The sequence below is a fragment of the Erpetoichthys calabaricus genome, chromosome 4 (genome assembly GCF_900747795.2).
Source record: "Erpetoichthys calabaricus chromosome 4, fErpCal1.3, whole genome shotgun sequence".
In the NCBI taxonomy this organism is placed as follows: Eukaryota; Metazoa; Chordata; class Cladistia; order Polypteriformes; family Polypteridae; genus Erpetoichthys; species Erpetoichthys calabaricus.
The window spans coordinates 12,287,026-12,309,551 of NC_041397.2; the positions used below are offsets into that span (position 1 = coordinate 12,287,026).

A 22,526-nucleotide genomic window follows, 5' to 3' on the forward strand; every position below is an offset into this window, starting at 1 on the left:
CAGATGCCAGATAGTGCTGCCAAATTCTAATTGTGATGTAGAAAAGGCATTCAGCATGGTGTGTCACATTAAGAAAAAAAATCAGGAGTCAGCTGTCTCACAAAGCACTTGTGAATCTGATGTCTTGCAAAATTAACAAATTCATTGGCAACGACTGTTATGAAGTTGAGACGTCTGGCAAACTGCTCATATCTGCAAAGCAAGTTACATCACAGTACAAGGAAACTTTGCTAAAGAAATAGGCTAGAAAAGCTATTTGCATTAATGTATAGCTATTGAGCCTGCCAGCCAAATATGTATGATGTACGCTTAACTCTTTGAGGGCTGAATACTTTTTACAGTTTTCTGAAAAGCACACAAAGCAATAGTTTCACGCAGAAATCAATTTAAAACGTCTTTTGCTGCATGTCACGGCTGGGGTCGGCACCCTTTCGGCGACTCTGGCAGCAGTGGGGGCGGCTCATTGGCCAGTAGGGATACGCGATGTGCCGGCTGCTTGGCTGTCTTCTCGCAGCAGTAGTGGTAGTCGCAGTGGTACAACCCTAACCCTAACCCTAACCCCAATCTGGTTATGTCATTGTAAGTCTTCCCTGGTAAACGGCGTAGGCACATTAGCTACACGATCAGCTGATGCTGGTCCCTTCACTTTCGTTTTCGACCTCCAGATCATTTACATCAAAATCTGACAACTCAGAGTCCGACTCAGCGATATGATACGCAAGACGTCGTCCACGGAGTATTTCGCTTTGGTCTCTCGTCAGATGTCGACACCATGCGAGGGGTGGTTTGCTCTTCACTACTCACGCACGTGCAAGAAATCTCGGTCAAATCAACCGAGCTAACTGTAAAGAGAGTCGAACTAAAACATAACGGCGATTTTTGTCACACTTTACAGCTGATTACCGTCCTCTACCCCTGAATACCGACAAAAGTCGACATCCGCCCTGAAAGAGTTAATAGCTGAATTGTGTTCTTACATAGTCATCCTATCCTTTTTTTTGGGTGGGGGGGTTACCTCCCCGAAATGACTTTTTGCAGGGTGGGATGTCTGCAGTAGTATTTGAGCGGTTACTAAGCTCCATTGATATCATATGATTAAGAGATGTTACATTCACTCTTTTTGACTTCGTATACAAAACAACTGGGGGCAATCAAGATTTATACAGTACTATGTCCATGTACACTTTTAGCGTTAGTGCTTGTGATGTCCCACTTTCTCTTCTGTTCATGTGAATTTCTGATCGGTGTTTTGGGGATTTTATCTGCTTGAAAACAGATAAATAGAACTTTATGTGTCCACAGCGGGAACTTTGGCTTTTTACAGAAGCTCTTTATAGAAATAAATACATAAATAGGTAGATATGTAAGCAAATAAATATATACACTTTGGTTTAAATACACACCAGAATGACTATAAAGCAAGAAAATTAAAAAGAAAGAAGTTCTGTCTTGGCTATCACAGTGATAGTTAGATATTATGCAGATGTACTGTTGCTGGTAGCCCCAGTAGTGTTTCTTGACGCACTTCTGCTGAATGATTATTAGTAGGCTGAAAGTACTTATTGTTAGTATGTCACATAGGGGATATGCAGCATTTTTCATTATGGCACTCAGTTTTGTTTTAATTCTCTCCTTCGCTACAGCCTCCAGGAGGTCCAGTTTGCATCCTATAATGGAGCCAGCACTTTCAATTAGCTCGTTGATTCAGTGAGCACATTGCAGTGTAGAAAATCACACTGGCCATTACAGAGTTATAAAAGATGTGAAGGATGTCACTTCCCACATTAAAGGAACACAGTCCCCAAAGGACAAAGAGACTGCTCTGCCCCTTTCTTATACAGTTCCTCTGTGTTATGAGACTAGGCCAACCTGTCATTAAAGTGGACCCCAAGTACTTGCAGGAGTGCACTACCTCTACATCTTCTCCTTGAATAGTGACCGGACATAGAGGGTCTTTGGTGTGGTGAAAGTTTTGCAGATGTTAAGATGCAGACAATTACCTTTGCAACAAGAAACAAACTTCTCCACCTGACTCCTCTCCTCTGTCTCATCCCCTTTATCAATACACCCCATAAGTGCAGAATCATCCGAGTATTTCAGCAAGTGACATGACCTGCTCTTATTTCTAGTCTGAGGTATAAAGAGTGAAAAGAAAAGGAGACATGATTGTTTCTTGTGGTGCTCCAGTGTTGCTCACATCTATATCAGAAACACAGTCCATGAGTCTCACAAACTGCAGTCTGCATGACAGACAGTCCATTATCCAGGACACCACAAGCTCAACCATTTGCATATCTCTGAGTTTACCATTTAAAGGGTGGTGAAGACAGCTCCGCACATCATCAGCGTCCCGCTGCTGACTATTGCTGACCTGCAGCATATACAGTGTCTGCTACGAGCTTGCAGCATTATCAAGGAGGCCTCATATCCCAACCATGGACTGTTTACCTTCTCCTATCAGGGAGGGGCTAGAGGAGCCTTTTGCCCAACACCAGCAGGCTCAGGAACAGTTTCTTTCATAACCTCATCACCACTCAACAGCTGACCCTTCTAAATAGCAATAACTTATGACTGTACTCTGTGTATATTTCACCTGTTTACACATATCAGGTGGCGAGAATAGCTTCCGGGCCACGAGGGCACAACCGCCATGGAGCAGGAGAGGACCACGGGAAAGGAGAATGAACTGTTGGACTTGTTGGGACCCGTGGCCACCACCTGGGGGCGCTTTACACCTCGTGGGACCCGGATGTTGTTACTTCCGCCACACTCTGCAAGATGGCGGAGGAATCTGCCAGGAAAGTCCAGAGTGTTTCCGGGGCAAAGGACAGCACTTCCACCACACCAGGAAGTGCTGCCGGATGGATGTCATTAGCCACCTGGAGCACATCCGGGCGGGAATAAAAAGGGCAGCCTCCTTATAGTCATTGAGCCACAGTCGGGAGTGGGAGAAGGACAAAGCTCCCTGGAGGAGGATAGAGGCGGCCAAGGACTGAGACAGAGTTGAATTGTGGTGATTATTGCTGAGTGTATTGTGTGGAGTGTGAGAATTGTTTATTTAATGTTAAATAAACGTGCGTGTTTTATAAAGATGTGGTCTCCGACTGGTGGTGTCCGGGCAACTATCACACTATACAGTATTTATTCATACCATGTATCTGTACTACTGATCATTATTCGCATTTATATAGTCTTCCTTGTATATACTACTACCTGTAAATTCAAATATCATACAGATATAGATTCTCATTTGTATGTTGCCTTACTGTAACTTACTGTTTATTGCACTTTAATGTACTATTTGCACCCACTGTCTTGATAATAATTACAATAATTATTTGTATTTATATAGCACTTTTCTCACTACTCAAAACCCTCAGCAATTGCAGGTTAAGGGCCTTGCTCAAGGGCCTAACAGAGTAGAGTCCCTTTTGGCATTTACGGGATTCGAACCGGCAACCTTCCGATTGCCAGTGCAGATCCCTAGCCTCAGAGCCACCACTCCGCCTAGTGCACCTTACTATACTATTTGCACTTTCTGGTTAGATGCTAGGATGATGGGGCAGACTCGCCAAAAACTGAAGTCACATGTTTATGGATCTCTAGGCTTTTTTCCTTCTTTTGTGAGAAATTTTACCACTGAACATTGCTCCAAATCTAGCATTTTCTTACTTGATTCACACAAGGACTCTCTTGATCTCCTGTCTCTTGAAATGTTAAGACTCGCACTGAGCCACAACTGTGCAGGAGTAACCTTGAGACCTGTCACAATAGGCCCAGACTTGTTTCAACATGCTCGCTACTTTTTTTCATGCCCAGGTAGATTAATTATTGAACACCCCTCATATGTATTTAAGTGCTGGATTTGCAGTACAATTTTTACTGTGATATTGAAATTAGCTTATGGATCTCAGTACTGGTTCCAAAGCAAATAACGAAGAACTTCAAACTGTGCTCCAAAGTCTTACCCTAGCCTCCCTGCTGCACTATGCACAACTTCCCTCTTGACAGCTGTTGTGGATGGCCACGGTTAATGTGTGGATGGGGTAAGGGTGGTTAAGGTGTCAATGAGGTACTTATGGTCGCATGCTGGGTCAAAAGACTGTCTGAAAGCCTAAGTGAATTATGTTGTATGATTTACTTTTGTCAGCTATTCTAGTAGTTTGTTAAAAAGAGTCTAATGGATGACATTGGCAGGATCTTCCACTCATAAACATATGCCACCTGTTATCTTGCACTACTGTCATACAGGTACATTTCTAGTATTTCTTATTATAGTTTCCATAATTTGCATAGTGCAGAAGCAAGGTCTATTGGTCTGAAATTACTAGGATCCTCTTTTTGTATGTAAGAGTCACATTTGCAGCTTTCCAGTCTCCAGGTGTTACTCCCATCTAGAGTGACTGTTGAAATATACTTAATAAAGATTCATAAATAAGGTCTTCCATCAGCTCTGAGGGGGTTCATTAGTCTTTAATACATCAAGAGCTTGAAGCACATCTGACTCTTCTTATAAAATATACAAACTCATTTTTACTTCTGGGCAGCACGGTGGCGCAGTGGGTAGCGCTGCTGCCTCGCAGTTGGGTGACCTGGGGACCTGGGTTCGCTTCCTGGGTCCTCCCTGCGTGGAGTTTGCATGTTCTCCCTGTGTCTGCGTGGGTTTCCTCCAGGCGCTCCGGTTTCCTCCCACAGTCCAAAGACATGCAGGTTAGGTGGATTGGCGATTCTAAATTGGCCCTAGTGTGTGGGTGTATTTGTGTGTGTCCTGCGGTGGGTTGGCACCCTGCCCGGGATTGGTTCCTGTCTTGTGCCCTGTGTTGGCTGGGATTGGCTCCAGCAGACCCCCGTGACCCTGTGTTCGGATTCAGCGGGTTGGGAAATGGATGGATGGATTTTTACTTCTGCCTGGGGCATTCCATGTATTTCAACTTTCCCCAATACTTGGGTAAATATTTACTTAGTTCATTTGTTATATCATTATCACTTTCAACGATTTCTCTGTATGTATCTTTAAAGTTTCCTAAATTGCCTTTTAGTGTTGTTTTTTTTTTTTTTAAAAAAACTAGAATAGTACTCGAAAAATTGTTTGCTATTTGACTGTAAAAAAAATTCCTTTTTCATAGATTCTCTTTTGCCTGTCTGAAAGCTTGTATGACTCCTTCTTGTAGTGCCTGGTATTGCTAGTTGTCTTGAACATTGATCTTTTTCAGTCTTGCATGTTTAACAGTGTTCTTATTAATCTATTTTGGCAATTTCTTTACTTTTACTGGTTGTTGAAATATTAAGTCTGAATCAGGATGTCCTTGAAGTGACACCATCTATCATTTTATTGTTCCCAAGTTCTTATTTTACTGTTCTGGGTTTTCTAAATAACTAGGGGGCTCCGCCCCCTGCTCGCTTCGCTCGCCAACTCCTGGCGTTGGGACATGACAAAGAGTGAGATGTATGAATTAGATATAGAATAGTGTTTATGACATGAGTGACGTTTCTCATTATAGGCTCCGTGCATTGTTTGTTTTCAGGAAGGTTCATGCGTTGATATCTAGGATGTAGATTTGTGCATATTTGCGTTGTTGATTTGTTTCAGGGTGCACTGTTCCAATGCGATGCAATATTTGTTTCACATATGCGAAAGCAGTATGGGCCATTGCCTTTTGGTGGCCTGATATGTACTCCAGTAGATGCAAAAGCAAATGAACTATTGTAGGATCTAATGCAGTTCATAAAGTTTTTACTTTCAGGCACATCGTTAGTTAGAAGCTTCTTTAGATATTCAGGATATAAATGTAAAGGAGGCAGTCTAATCTGACCTTTTTGACAACAACGTGTAAATTCATTATTTGTATTGCCAGTTGTTTCTTCTGTGAAGTTAAGTGAATGACAATGATTGCAAATGACATTCATTAATCCCAATGAATTTTCCTCAATAGTGGATTCCTTATTGAAGGCGTTTTCAGCCATTTGGCGTAAGCGTTTAACAGGTGTGTGGCGTTGATGTCCGCGACGGGCATGTTTTGCTTTTTGCGTTTGATTGCCTTTTTGTTGCATGTCCATTATTTGTGACGCGCTATTTTTTTCTTTTTTTTTCTTCGCCTCCGCTTTGCGCAAAGTCCGTTTCAGTTTACGCCGTGCATTGTTTGTATCGAGCCTTGTCCGTTTTTGTATGTCGGTCATTTGAGCTTTGTGCTTTTCGCGTCTTGCTTTTTTTTCTTCTGTCAGTTCATTTGCGCGTTGTACACGTCTCCGTTCATTTATTTTGTCTCTTCGCTCCCTTTTTTGTATGTCTGATACGCGAGCTCTTTCGGTTTGAAATCGTGCTTCTTTCGATGCAGCACTTTGACACGCGAATCGTTTTGTACCCGTGACCGTGTATTCATGACTTGTTTCTTTCTCAGCATGCGAAATATGGATAAGTAATAAGGAGGGTCGCACTCACTGTTAATATGTATCCTTTTCTGCAGTTGAACGGTTAATAGTGCTTTATTGAAAGGACATCCACCTATGCTGACACCTATGCCGACACCTATGCTGCCTAGTGTGAAGGTGTTGACGTTCACTTTAGAATATGTGGCTTTGGGTGTCACTTCTTATGGATGTGTGGGGGGGATTGTTGTTGCGCGAGCGTCTTCTTTCTTTTTGTGTTCCTGTGTCTTGTTTGAATCCCCCTCTTTGTGTGTGTCCCGTCCCTTGCTTGTAGGGTCTGTGGGGTGGTTTTGTGTTCTTTTTTTTTGTCTTCCATGGGCTTGTTGAATCCCCCTCTTGGTGTGTGTCCCGTCCCGTCCCGTCCAGTGCCTGTAGGGTGGGTGGGGGGGTGTGGTCGTGCCTTGCTGTTGTGCGCTCGTCTGTTCTTTTTTTTTGGTGTGTTTAGTTTCGTGTGCAATGTGTTTCGTGCTTTGCCCGCGTTTGACTACTTTTTTATGTGCCTTTTCCTTTTATCGGTGCTCGTTGCGCCTCATTTCTGTGACTACTTTTTGTATGTGCTCACTCCTTTTTTCTGTGGTTTCGTCCGCCTCTCGCGGCCCCTCATCCGCCTTTGTCGCCCTCTTTTGTCCGCCTTTCTCCGACTCTCGCGGACTCTTTTTGCGCCTGCGCCTCTCGCGGACCCTCATCCGCCTCTCTCGCCCTCTTTTGTCCGCCTTTCTCGGCTCCTCAGCCGACTCTCGCAGACTCTTTTTGCGCCTGCGCAGTACGTCTTTTTGCAGCTACGGCCCATTGCCGGATGTGCCTGCGTCCATCATCCGGTTTAGCATTCTCGGTTAGTAATATGGATTTCTTATTTCCATAAAGAAAGCTCTATGAATATAAAAAGTCTGTTTTGCTGTAAATCTGTGCATTTTCAAAGGCCATTTCAAATTTAACAATTTTGGGATCATTATTACTTTATGGTGTATTAATTTCTGTTTCATTATTATGTTTTTAATGTTAGGAGAAAACTAGACAGGCGTTTTATGCGGTACTTAAAACAAACTGGGTGAGAAAACAATCATTTGCCATGAACACGATTTCAGTTTCCTCCTTTGTATTTCGAAGAGGGACTTCCCAATCAATGTCTGAAAAGTCCCCCCCCCCAACTTTATCTTCTTTAAAAGATTTGAAAATATGTGTAATTTGATTATATAATACATCCATCCATGTTGTTCCAAACATTGTAATCTGGCCTGCAGCTAATTCCAATAAGTAAATTTCTTCCTTACTAGTTTAATTAAGAATGTTTCTGACATGTCTCTTTCTTCTGTCTTGATATTATTAGCATAAATATTTTCAACATATAGTATTGTGCCACAACTTGTTTTGTTTCCTTTCTTATCCTTCTTTACACTGCCTACTTAGTTAATAGTGCCAGGGTGAATATTTTATAGTATAATGTAGGTCTTAACTGCATAAAATCAAAGACACTCCGTGTATGAGTTTAACTTTAATAATCATGTCAGTCAGTCATTATCTAACTCGCTATATCCTATCACAGGGTCACGGGGGTCTACTGGAGTCAATCCCAGCCAGCACAGGGTGCAAGGCAGGAACAAATCCCGGGCAAAGCGCCAACCCACCGCAGGGCACGCACACACACATACACCAAACACACACTAGGGATATTTTAGGATCACCAATGCATGTAACCTGCATGTCTTTGGACTATGGGAGGAAACCAGAGCACCCGGAGGAAACCCATGCAGACACGGGGAGATCATGCCAACTCCACGCAGGGAGGACCCGGGAAGCAAACGCAGGTCTCCTTACTGCGAGACAACAGCGTTACCACTGCATCACAGGTATGTAAAAAACTTCGACCAAATTTATTATGTGTGTGGACCCCAACTCTCCAGCACTGTGTTGTTCTCAGATGTGTTACTAATGGTAAAACTTGGCAGCAATACTAGAGTCAAAATTCTACCATACTGTTATTGCTACAGGCATTTGTGCATAGATCCTGTATATAGAATATTTAACATATACAAGGCAGATTAAATTCATTGCATGATTCCTGAAGTGGACATTTCCAAAAAAAGTCTGGGACTTGCCAGAGACTAAATTTTTTTTTATAACATTTTTTAAGAACATTAACAAGAACATTTCATTTAGTCCAATAAATCTTGCCAGTTTTATCCACTTTATTCTTAAAAAGTAACTTACCAATAAAAACAACATTTGGGTACAAAATCTCTCTATTATATAAAAAAAATCTTGGGACAAGATGAGACCTGTTCAGAGAGATGAGACATGACCTTTCACATCCCGTGAGACTAGACTTTGTGCCAAGAGATTTAACCACGCCCGGCAAGAGACAAAGAGTAGATGACAAAGCAGAACGCTGTAAAGAATTCAAAAATGTTGGCAATGTCTGGGGGAGAAGAGAGACAAGGCAGTGAGACAAAAGGACAGCTGCTGTACAGGCTTTTAAATGTTCGAAGCGCCGCAGGAGATGCAGATCACGTGGCATAGCAGCAGCAGCAATCCAGCAGCTGATTGAGCAAAGAGGAGGTTAAAAAAAAAAAAAAAAAAAAAAAAAAAAAAAAAAAAATATTTGTTTCCCATTCTATCACCATTTAAGAGTGGTTTTGGAGGAGCGACCACGTCTCCTTGAGATGCGTTCAGTCCCCCTCTTCAAAACAGCACGTAGTGCAGGCAGGGGGGTTGGCGAGTGAAGCAAGCAGGGGGCTTTATACAATTAAATTTGAATGCCCAATTGTAATTATGCAGATACATAAAAGAAATTTGACATTGGTGAGGAGACCATTTAGTCCATCAAGCTTGTTTGTTTAGCTAATAACGAAGCTGTCCCAATCTCATTACGATACACGTTAAAGATTCTCAAGGTTTCTGCTTCAACTCCATGTTTCAGTAGTTTGTGCCAGATTCCCACAACTACAGTATCTCACAAAAGTGAGTACACCCCTCACATTTTTGTAAATATTTTATTATATCTTTTCATGGGACAACACTGAAGATATGACATTTTGATACAATGTAAAGTAGTCAGTGTACAGCTTGTATAACAGTGTAAATTTGTTGTCCCCTCAAAATAACTCAACACACAGCCATTAATGTCTAAACCACTGGCAACAAAAGTAAGTACACCCCTAAGTGAAAAATGTCCAAATGGTTCAGAAGTTGAATGCATGTGCTCAGTGACATATCCATAGGTTGTCTTTTGAAAATAGACATGTGAGTGCTGCCAGCATTGCTGCAGAGGTTGAAGGGGTGGGGGGTCAGCCTATCAGTGCTCAGACCATACGCTCGCCGCACACTGCATCAAATTGTTCTGCATGGCTGTCGTCCCAGAAGGAAGCCTGTTCTAAAGATGATGCACAAACAGCAAACAGTTTGCTGAAGACAAGCAGTCTAAGGATATGGATTACTGGAACCAGGTCCTGTGGTCTGATGAGACCAAAATCAACTTATTTGGTTCAGATGGTGTCAAGCGTGTGTGGCGGCAACCAGGTGAGGAGTAGAAAGACAAGTGTGTCTTGCCTACAGTCAAGCATGGTGGTGGGAATGTCATGGTTTGGGGCTGCATGAGTGCTGCCGGCACTGGGGAGCTGCAGTTCATTGAGGGAACCATGAATGCCAACATGTACTGTAACATTCCTTCGGAAAAAGGGCCGCAGGGCAGTATTCCAACATGATAATGACCCCAAACACACCTCCAAGACGACCACTGACTTACTAAAGAAACTGAGGGTAAAGGTGCTGGACTGGCCAAGCATGTCTCCAGACCTAAACCCTATTGAGCATCTGTGGGGCATCCTCAAACAGAAGGTGGAGGAACGCAAGGTCTCTAACATCCACCAGCTCCGTGATGTCGTCATGGAGGAGTGGAAGAGGATTTCAGTGGCAACCTGTGAAGCTCTAGTGAACTCCATGCCCAAGAGAGTTAATGCAGTGCTGGAAAATAATGGTGGCCACACAAAATATTGATACTTTGGGCACAATTTGGCCATTTTTTCCACTTAGGGGTGTACTCACTTTTGTTGCCAGCGGTTTAGACATTAATGGCTGTGTGTTGAGTTATTTTGAGGGGACAGAAAATTTACAAGCTGTACACTGACTACTTTACATTGTATCAAAGTGTCATATCTTCAGTGTTGTCCCATGAAAAGATCTCTATTATAAAAAAAAATCCTGTGGGAGGGAATGACTAGGAGGCGATACGTCATCTTCACATTAAGATCACGGAAGACAAATAAAAGACCCATGAGACGGCCAGCAAAAAAAAAATCAGTAGTGTAAAGGCACGCAACACACACAGATACAGGGGTCTCAGTGCATATAAAGTGTATAAAGGACAATACGTTATAAATGAAATGTCGACGACTAAAAGATCGCATTAGTGCAAACGAAAGGAAATTAATAAGCAGAAACAGCTGTAATTGAAAAAATAGCAGGACAAAACGAGGTCAGAAATAAAAGGCAAAGAGCACAAAACAAAGTTTTTTCGCCTTCGCATCATTCAATGCACAAAACATAGATTTACACAATAATGGACCATACGCTATGAGAATCTGTGGCCTCGCAACAGTTAAAGCAACGACAAGTTTAATTTCAAAGAAAACACAATTCGGTCAGGTGTATATTTAGGATCACGGAGAAGCGATTACAACGCGAGCAGCAGAGACACGAAGTGGCAAAAAGGACAGCAGCTGTACAGGCTTTAAAATGATCGAAGGGCAGCGCGATAGCAGCTGTTTTTTTTTTTTACAGCATCACGTGAGGCAAGGCAGTGAGCCATCATTTAAAACAACTCCAAAGACATCTAACCTAGCAGTTGTTGGATTGCTTTTGTCAGACAAGCATCATGTGCTCTCAGCTCTTAAAACAACGACATGTGACAAGCAGAACAGGCAGGTCGCAAGCAGCAAAAAGACAGCAGATGATCCGACGGCATATCCTTAGCGTGCGTTCAGCCGCACCCCCTTCACAACACGAGCAGCATTATACGTCTGGCGAGAAAGAGATGTAACCTTGCACGGGGCTGGAAATAAAGGACAAGTATTGTTTTTACAAAAGTTTTTAAAGTAAAAGTGAAAATAATGCATATGTAACAATTCCCATGAAAATAACAATCTCTTTAAATTGTATATCCGGTAAACCAAACACGGGGATGGGCGAGCAAAGTGAGCAGGGGTCGGAGCCCCCAGTAAAATATTTACAAAAATGTGAGGGGTGTACTCACTTTTGTGAGATACTGTACTGTATATGGATAAAGCAGTCTTCTGCTGGATCTACATTATCAGTGACTTTTAGAATTATAAAGACCTTGAGTAGGTCCTTCCCTCAATCTCCTTTGCTCAGAACTAAAGAGATTTAATTCTCTGAGCCTGTCATAGGTTGCTCTGTTCTGCACAACTTCAAGCACTGTTGCGTCTTTCTTGTTGCGCAGTGACCACAACTGCACACAATACTCCAGATATGGTTTTACTAATGTTTAATGTATTTAATGTCTGAGCATTAAATCCTTTTATTTATATTCAACAGCCTATACAATACTGTATAACCTAACATTTAATTTGTCTTTTTAATAGCTTCAGTGCATTGCTTAGATAATGAAAATGTGTCAACATAAACCCCCAAACCCTTTTCAGTAGCTGAAAGTGGACCTTGAACATATCCATAAACATTGACACTACAACAGCAATACACAATATTTAATAGCATGGATATAAAACATTGATATAAAACTCCATCATTTCAATAGCTTTACAATGTAAGTCTACATTATAGTACAAGTAAGAGATGAACTTACCATCAGTTCTAGCTTTCTTCACTAGATTAGACTCGGGATATTCAAGAGAACGCTTTCTGGGCCCACCAGTGAAATTGGTTCTTGACTCAGAATGGATTCCATTTAACACCCCATTTGTAATAAAACCATTGAGCTGATTGAGTTGGTTCTGCACATTTGAGAGGACCTCTGCACATTCCTGGAAGCCTTGGGCATGTGCAAGATCAGCTGCTGTCAGGCCACTAGCATTTCTCAAGCTGTACAACAAAAAGACACTGAATTACATGGAGAAATATACTGCTTATCACAGTCAATGTAAAGATCATTTTTTCTTCCTGTCACTAAAATCAACTCTGAAGGTGATATGACAAGTGACTCTCTGTTTGAAACGTGGAACCTTTATTTATCTCACCCCCACCCTCTAATACCAAATCTTACAGGTCTTCCTTATTATTGCAACTTCTTAAAACTGCAAGAGAATTGCCAGTTCAACAATAGCTAAGGGAAAATAATGTAATATATACTGAAACAGTAGCAGAGTGTGCCCAAAACCAGTGTGTTGCACTCTAACATTTTAGGCCTTCATCAAACAATACTCTTTCGAAACCTCACACAGATTGTAAATTCACTTTGATTCTAATGTAATACTAGTCAAAATGGTTCAAGAATCTTAAAATTGTGTTTGATGTGTGAAGCACTTCCATTCTAAACACTGAATGACAGCAACATTTCATTAAAATAAGCCAAGGAAGCCAATGTTTTTACACCTGAGCAGAGCACATTTAAGGATTAAAGTGCAGGTGAAAAGATTGCAATTTAACTGCATAAGACAGAAAGCCTGGACAATATAAGGCCACAATTGACACAGTTTAATTTTTGCAGAAGCAAAATGTTAACGTGAAAGACAAAACTAATCTACAAAAGTAATCTCAGGGAAGGCCTGCTGTAATCAATTTCACCAAAGGCAACATTCATCTTTTGGAATATTAATGCTTCATAAGATGAAAAGCAGAAGGAGAAGACAGCAATGCTTCGGAAAAGATTTATCAAGCTCAAGTTAAGGTACACAGACAAGAAATATGAAGTAATAGTTAAGAAAGTTCAATTCAGGAAAATATGTTATGAAAGGTATTTCTGAAAGCACCTCCCAAGAATGAAACAAGTAATGAGACTAATCAGTGAAGAAAAGTTTAAGATAAGTCAAATGAAATAAGGATAAATATGTGTTCTGAGATCAACTGAAGCTCTACATGTCTTGAGAAGCACATTATATTTGGGTTGCTCAATTTAACTCCATATTCAGGAATAAAGTTCATCAAGTATGAGAAGTAAACAAAAAAGATTTAGCGAAGCAAGCTGTTAACATTCTCATCAAATGGTCTTCTCTTATATGTAGAACATTTGTATTACATTTCATCATATGTAAAAGCCACATTTGCCCATGGAGCAATGAATCAAGAACTCTCTGTGTTGAAAATACTTTTTTTCTTCATGAACACTTGTTTCTTGAGAAAGGTTTCCCAATACTTAAAAGAATTTTAGAAGCGGTCGACTCTTCTAAATTAAGCTTTTGTTGGTTATGGCTTTATTTTGCTTCAGATGAACAAAGAGGCCATACTTCAAATTATAACTGGAACATTTTACGGCTGCGAGAACTGTAAAGAGAAATCTGAAAATGAGATATCAATCATCACATGAACCACTAGAGGAAACTGATGCAAACATCTAAAGGAAAACATTTGAGTTATTAAAAGATCTTCTGAAAGATTAAGTGGAAATATTTGAAATGCGTCATTTTCATTATCACCAATGCTAACGTCAATTTATGCAGGTTGGTTGTCCCCACGATCATCTTCTGCAATTTCTGTAGTTCTCTGCATTCTGTGGAGTGAGGCCCATTGTTTTTGTATCATCAGGCAGCACGTCCTCTTCTGAATCTCATACCCTCCATTTTAATCCTGGTGCAAATCTTCACCTCAATAATTGTTTGCCTTTCACCCCAAATAGTCTTAGATGGTTTCTCCACAGCACTATGCCTACAGCTCCACTCCAAATCCTTATCTCAGCATTCTTCTTCCTCTTACTCTGTGACACTCCACAAATCCAACCAATCATCATCATTTTTTCTTCCATATCCCACTTTCATTTGCCACATGTCACTCTCTTAGGCAATGCTACTTCTCACACAGTTTTCATAAACATTTCTTCAATACCAGAGAGACAGCTTTAAAAGGCAAAACAAGTGAGAGCACCTACAAGTCTGAAGAAGAAAGGGATTAAGAAAAAGTCCAAGAAATGAATAACGGATTAGGCCAGTTATTTTAAAATAAAGATTAGGCCTTGTGGAAGTGGAAGGGATTCCATCAAAGCTTCACCGAACTTGTGGCAAATGCTCTTCTTTGTCTATGATGGCAACTGGTGAACCAATATATCAAGTTCTCTCAAAAAGATCCCTATACCTTAAACATGTATACTGAAAATGAACAGGTAGTCAGATTATAAATAATAAGTAAATGTGCTGCACTGTGACAAGGAGGATGCATTTGAGATCACAGAGCAAGTGTTCTGACGAGGGTAGAGAGTCCAATTCTAAAAATTATTTCCAAATTTAAAAATAAAGCAGACAACATGAAGAACCTCAAGAAGCCTAAGTAAATCAACATAAAATCTATTCTCAGATCAAGATGGCAGCAAGCATGGAATTAAAAAGTGTGACAAAATAACATTACTAAACACAATAAAAGACTAACAAGCAGTAAATAGTTTCAAAGAAGGAAATAAATGCATCAGAGAGAAAACCTAACAAAGTTGTGTCTTTTGAAAAATGCATAGAATGGAAGTGATGGACACATCAATTTTAAAAATGACAAAAAAAAACCTTTATTGTCTCAAAAATGGTGTATCAGTAATCCTTTTGGATGTAGTTGGGGTGCTTGACCTGCTAAGGAATGATCATAAGGTCCATCTTCACAGATTCACAGAAAAGCTGCAATGAGAATTCACATACAATCTCCATAAAGAACAACTGTGGGAAATTAATAAACGTCTACCGCAAACCACTAGGAATCATGCCGACGGGCTGGTACCTGAAAATACAATTACACACAAAAATAGACAGATTACAAAACACAATTAAAAAACAAATACAAAGAGCCATGTACTTCACTAAACATGACCATATACCCGAATATTGCTCAGATTTGAGAAACACTTGGGTTTCAGTACTTTATTTAATAAAACAGAGCACCACAGCTTTGCTTCAGTCCGAAACTGTAGAATTGTGTAGGTAAGTTATTGTAGACACTGCATGAGTGTGTGGTTCCCACTTTAAACTAATGGTCAGAGAACTGAAATAAGTAATCGGAGAGGGAGGACAGCTATTGATGTACACTGATTGAGCATAATCAATAACAGAAGGCAAAATATAAACATAGTAAATGAATACAAGAACGCATTCAAACACATGGATGGCACAGGAAGCACAGGGGAGTGCAAGATAAATCAGACTTGAAATCAGAGCTCTCAACAATAAGTAGTAAGTTAGCAAAAAAAAAAAAAATGCAAACGCTTGCATTTATGTAATAATTAGAAAATTACTGACGTGAGAAATGAGCTACAGGGGTTTTGCTGTAGTAACTGTTGCTTAACAACCAGAAGTGCTGGACAAGAGAAGGCCCCATGGTCAAGGTCAAAAACAAACTAGAAGGTATTACAGTATATTTCCCTTGTGCACTTACAGAACACATATACTTCCAAGTCTTTACAAAAGCAATCCAAATCTTTCAACAGGCAAGGATGCTTCTTATGATTTCAGTGATCCAGCACTGCAAGATTTGCACAGCCCATCATGAATTTTGGGCTCACTTTTTCTGTACACATGGCTAAATTAGGAGAACCTTTGGTAAGCACAGCAGACTCACCCATTTGTGGTTAAATCACACCACTGACAATATCAGAAAGTGTATTTAAATTTCAACATGAGCTGCTAAAACACCGGAAAAAGCTGAACGAGAATAGCATGTAATCCTAACCACCTTAAACAGTGGTTACATGAGCAGATGAGGATATGGTTGAAAAACAAGCAAAAGGTCAAAACACAAAACAAGGCAAAACATGAGCTAAAGGGTGTGGTGAATATTGTTGCTAACAGATAGTGAAGCAAAGTGTTATAAAAGGAAATGCCTGGTAAGTTTTTTTAAACAGACTGCCCTAATTAATAGTCAGGAGGTTTACTCACAGAATGAATTTAAATGCAAACAAACCCTTATGCAGATCTCGGATTATACCTGTAGCTATGTGTGTGGTAAGAGGGCAGTAATGTTTTGGGGGACAGATTTTAGTTCATGTAACTGTAGACCAACTGTCAAAGAGTGTGTTTACATGTTCTTTATAACCAATTATTCACACATACACACGGTTTTGAAAATGCCACGTAAACAATTATTCCAGTTAGAGAAACCAGGATACTGGTATCTGAAAAACTGGGTTAACACACATTGATTCTTCCATGATCAATCTGTTTACATGGCCATGTAAACCCTTAGCTGGGTTGCAGTTAAGGAGTTCTTAGTCTGCTCGTGTCCATGGCACTCTGTTAGCCTGTGGATGTCTTTGCTTTGCATCCAGCGGCCACTGCTAGAAATCGGTGTAAGTTTCCAAAGAAACATTTTCTGAGGCAAATTGCTCACTCATTCCTTCTCCTGGCTGAAATGATCTATTTTTATTATTTCAGAAATTACCATATTAATGTTGGTAAGCTGAACGTACAGTGCCAAGCTCAGCAGCACATTCTAGTTTTTGATTCATAGCAAACGCTCTTTGTTAGCACACTTTGTGACATCAGGGCATTTTGACAAAAGAGAATTCCATAAGTGGACTTGCACATGCAAACTGGTTTTTAAGAAACCAGATTTCTGCCATAACCAGGTTATTCAACCTTATCTCAGTTTTGTATGTGTATGTAGACACACTCAAGCTCAACAGACTGACCAAATACTGAACAGAATCAGGATGTACCAAGGTATCTGTGACCATCATTTACTTACAACCCAACATATTTTTAATGTTGTTTTCTTTGATTCTCCTGAAAAAAAGAAAAAAGAACACAACCAAACAAAACAAACAAAATCAAAAAAGTTGGGCTCATTTTTGGACATAACATAATTTATTATTTATTAATATAGCAGAATACATAAAAATATAAACATTGATTCTGGTTTTGTCACAAAACACCACTGACTGATTCTATCCTCCTCTCTTCTAACTTTAAACTGATGGGAAAAAAGAAAAATAAAGTGAAGCAGCAACAGTGAACAACCTAATTATTCCCCCTTATGCAGGCACAAACTGGTTTGGTTTCAGGCACAAACTGACTGGAAAGACCCACATTGGGCGCTCACTGGCAATTTCGTTACAGTGAAAAGAGGAAGCAAGTAAGTTTTGAGCACTACATTTATAAATCAAAGCTATTTTTTCTGAGTATTCCCTTCAAATTAGAACGATTTTAATATTTTTAGTAATGCATACAATGTAAAGGTAACAGAAACTTAAAAGAATCACAAGAAACGGCACACTTTACCTACATATCTAAGTAAGAAAATGTTTCTAGATGTTAAGTATTTAAATCATACTTTTTTCTTTTCTTTTACAAAAACTGCCAGCTTTGTTTATGCACCATTTTAATTTTTTCTTGTACTGTTTTAAATTGGAGTACCAGAAAAAAAATATTGCCCATTTACAAAAATACACTTTGGCAGTGTCTATTAAACTATGATAGCGAAGTGAGCAATTAGCTACATAAATTAGAATGAGCTAAATGTTTCTCATTTAAAAAAGAAGCTTAAAATATGATGAGAGAAAAATATTTTGTTATAAAGAAAACAAAACCAGTAAATGTTTGGGAGCCTATGATAAGGCACACTTTACTTTCTAAAAACAAATGACCATATATGAATGCACTACTTCTGAATTACTCACTCTCACCCTGCGATGGACTGGTGTCCTTGCCCAGGGCGGGTTCCTGCCTTTCGCCCGCTGCTGCTGGCCTAGGCTTCCACTTCTTGTGACCGTGAACTGGATAAGTAGGTAAGAAAATGGATCGATGTAGATTTTTCAAATCAACTGTAAATTAATGTTCTTTCAGTTTTTCTTTGTATTGTTTGATTGAACCATTCAGAGGACCTTATCATACACGGAAACCTATTTTCTTATCCTCTGAGAATGCAAATCTGGGAGCCACAGAGAAACCCACACCATTCTGATGATGCAAGGCATGAGAATGAAAATTACACAAAACAACTGATGAAAATCTGTGACCAGTAGGCTACAGCTAAAACAAATAAAATTAGAAAGGGCTATCAAATGGATTATGTTTACTTACAGATTAATGGATTGTTGAATCATGATCCAAAAGAAGAACCCCAAAAGATTAATTAAGGTTTAGGACCAGATGCAGTGCATCATCTAGATATGACGATATTCAAATTGCTCATATGGATTTGTTTTATTGAAAGAGATGACCAGTGGTGCCATCAAATTCTGAAATGGATTTTCTTTTCTTTTTTTTTTAAAAAGGGTATTTTCCTGTATTTATTTTTTCCTGTATTTATAATTTTCCAAATTATATTTCTATGCAAAACCTTGTTCCATGCATAAAGATAGCATTTAGACATTCTGCATTAACTTTATTCTATATTTTTATAACTACTTCTTCTATAGCATCTTATCCAAACTACAGTACTTGTTTAAAACATTTATTAAGGGGAATGTAAATCTCTGAACATTAACCACTAAATACATAAAGCAAAATCAATCTGTGTTATAAAGCATACTAGTGGCCACAATAAGCCTGTCAAACACAGTGCAGCACATTAACATTTTCTCATCACTGCGGAGAGATGTGCCTGTCTTGTAGTGCATTAGTACTAATCCAAGAAAACACATGTGTGCAGCTAGTAATTAGAATGAGAAGGGATGGTGTAGGGAACACAGCTTAACTGCCAGATTTGATGCATTAGGACTACAGACTTGAAAACAGCAAAGGAATATTCATATCACCACATATTTCTGTCTAGTTGCTTCTAGCCACAAGATGCAGACTTTATTTTATTTGCAAATACTTACTTTAAAAAATGATTTTTCAGTAGTAGTGAAAGTCTTGTTATTGATAATATTTATTTTTAATTTGAACATGCTTTATTTTAATACATTTATATTACCAAATATCACAGCAAGTATAAAACTATAGTTCAATTGGTCTGATACATACTGTATATTTATTTTTTGTTAAAATATCAGTCATCGGCAGGTTGGGTGAATGAAACCGCAACAATGTGCTTTTACATTTAAATGCCAAAGCACCGCAATTTATATTTGTTATTTACTGCTTGTTTACATAATTAAAGTTTGACATTAATGTTTAAAAACAGTTTTATTACATCAGGAAAACAGTAATGGTGGTAGAACTGTCATGTGAACTGTATATGTATAAAATATATTGCCATATTTCATTCCAGTATTGTTACATAAGTACTTCCATGGTGGTGTTTACATGCTGTTTCTTGCCAGCAGTCCAATGTGCTTGTATTTGGGAGTTGAACTGAGAAAGTCTTGCGCTGTTGGGAAGCAAAGAATGGATAAAGCGAGAAAGAAACCATAGTACCTGATCTTTTTATGGCTATAATCATGGCTAAATATATACAAGTGAGAGAAATATCTATCAATAACATTACTTAAAACTCTAATAATCTGTTTGAATTGTGAATAAAAAAATACTCTGCAAATAAAAAAGTGTGACTTCTTGTCATCTAATCAGAAAATGAAAACAAAGTTGGCTAACTCAGACAATGGAGATATATGGTAAGACCCACCCAAACTATTTTCAGTGCTGTAGCCATTTGTTTAATATTTAATTTACAGGCCTAAAAAATGTACTTACTGTGTATAGTTATTGAAATATCAACGCTTGAAATTCTTGTACACTTTATTGTTGAAAAATACAGAATATCTAATCAATGCTACTAACCCTAATGACAAATGAAAATGAGTATTAAATTTTAATTTGCTTTAAATTACAAAATAGTAAAGCAAAAAAAAAAAGAAAAAACATTAGGCTAAGCAGGGGTGAGTTGGTTCAGATTTAATCTTAAGAAACGGACTGGACGACTTAAACATGCTCAGTTGTGAAAACATTACCATCAGATGAACAATTAGTTTAGAAAAAGGACAGTACAGTAAATGTTAATGCAACTCAACTTAATCAAAGCTCCAGGGACGTTGATTTTACTTTTAGCAGAATCACAACTTCCACAGATTTTGTATCATCTTCTTGTACTACCATGGGTTTTCCAAGTAGATGCTGGTTTTCTGCTACATCCCAATTGTGTACACATTACCAAAGAAATATAAAGGCTGTGATGTGTGTTAATGTCATATATGAAAGACTAACGTACTGTCCATACCTGGTTACTGTCCCTAACCTGATGCTGGAACTGTCTGATTCCTAGCAACATTAGACAAAAGAAAAAAAAAGAAACAAAAAGATGGCAGAATAGATACTCTTATTACTATTATTACTACTATTTTTACTTTGAGCATTCTATAGTTTCCTACACTTATTATATAGTGAAAAAACTCAAAGCTTCATTTGAACCTGTCTATACTCATTTAACATACAAACTGTTCTTGGAACATTCTCTGCCTCACTGATAATGTGCTACCCTGTAACGCATGTGCCCACTTATGGCAATATGTGCTCATCTTAATAAATACAGGTCACAGTCACAGTATGAGGAAGGCATCCTTCAGTTTCCAGGTTAATTGGAAATCTGGTATTATAAGAGCATAATATTGTCTAAAGCAGGGGTGTCCAACTCCGGTCCTGGTGGGCCACAGTGGCTGCAGGTTTTCATTCTAACCCTTTTCCTAATCAGCTAGCAGTTTTCACTGCTAATTAACTTCTTTTCCCTTCATTTAATAGCCCTGTTGTTAAGGATTCAGTCCTCTGAATTGATTTGTTTCTTCATTAAATGGCACCCAAACAGAAATGAGATGACCAACTAAATTGGAATGTCAAACTCCAGCCAATTTCACTCCAACCAGTTGCTTATAGAGAAGCCAATTCTTGTTGTTAATAAAAGCCGTTATTGAATATCAGGACTTGTTGCTGCTCTCGTTCTGCCACAGCAGACTGTTGATTTTCTGTTTTTTCTAAGACCATCGTCAAGATGTTTTGGTGACCTGATCAGACCAACATGACCAAGACCTTCACCTTTCTTTATTTTCAGGTTAACTAGTCATGTGGTGGCTCATTTTGTGTTGCATTATTGTTTGGCTGCTCATTAAGGAAAAAGAAACAACTGAGGGGTCTGAGTCACGTCAATTAAAACTAAGGCAAAACAAGTTAATCAGTAGCAAAAATGGTTCACTAACTAAGAAGATGGTTAGAATGAAAACCTGCAGGCACTGTGGCCCACCAGGACAGGAGTTAGAGACCCCTGGCTTAAGCATGACTGCAGACTAAGAACAAATGGTCAAGAATGTTAAAGAAGGAAAAAGAATAACAAAAAGCTAAACAACAGCTACAAAACAATGATAAAAGCCCACACAATAAAATTTATGGTTAAGAACAGAAATCTACAATTCTTTTGGAAACAATTACGATTATGTTCGCACATTATAATAGTGTGTCCAACAATATTAACCCGGCACTATTTCAGAATGTTTTTAATAAATGAAATTATTTTGTAAACAGGCAAAGGTGCACCACAGTTATAAGGATAATGTGGCAAGATGATCACCAACAATGCTAGCAGTATTGGTAAAAACAAAAAAAACAAACAAACAAAAAAAAATTCCGAGTTAGATGTTGTAAGCAAAATAAATGAATTCACGTCAGTTTGATAGGAAAATGGAAAAGATCTATGCTTCTCAAAATGGTTCACCACTAAGCATTACAAAAGATTAAAAAAAAAAAATCTACCTGAACATTTGTGATAGTCACATTTAACATATAATGTTACATAAATCGTGAGATGTTTTCTTTCATCTATTAAACCTTTCAACACGCTTTTTTGAAACCTTCAATGGCAGTTTATTTTTCAAACAAATATAACTTGCCAATTTAAAACAACTTTTTTTGGATATTTTTGAACTTCAGAGAAAGGATTAGAGCAGTTGCAGGCAATAAATGCAAGTCTATAAAACAGTTGTCATTGAAAGGAAATTTGTTTTAAAGGCCTTCAACCGTCTCTTTCTCTAGTAAGCCCAAATCTGCCATAGAGATTCAAAGACTAGACTGTACCTT

The 22,526-nt window shown here is 38.9% G+C and overlaps 1 protein-coding gene across 2 annotated transcripts in view; it reads right to left on the minus strand.

Moving 5' to 3' along the window:
• ankrd10b (ankyrin repeat domain 10b) overlaps positions 1-22,526 on the minus strand; it is a 123,655-nt gene that overhangs the window by 17,135 nt on the left and 83,994 nt on the right. For both annotated transcript variants that reach the window (XM_028799202.2, XM_028799200.2), the window contains exon 4: positions 12,245-12,480. In XM_028799202.2, the coding sequence (XP_028655035.2) occupies positions 12,245-12,480 (236 nt within the window). The remainder of the gene's footprint in view (positions 1-12,244; positions 12,481-22,526) is intronic.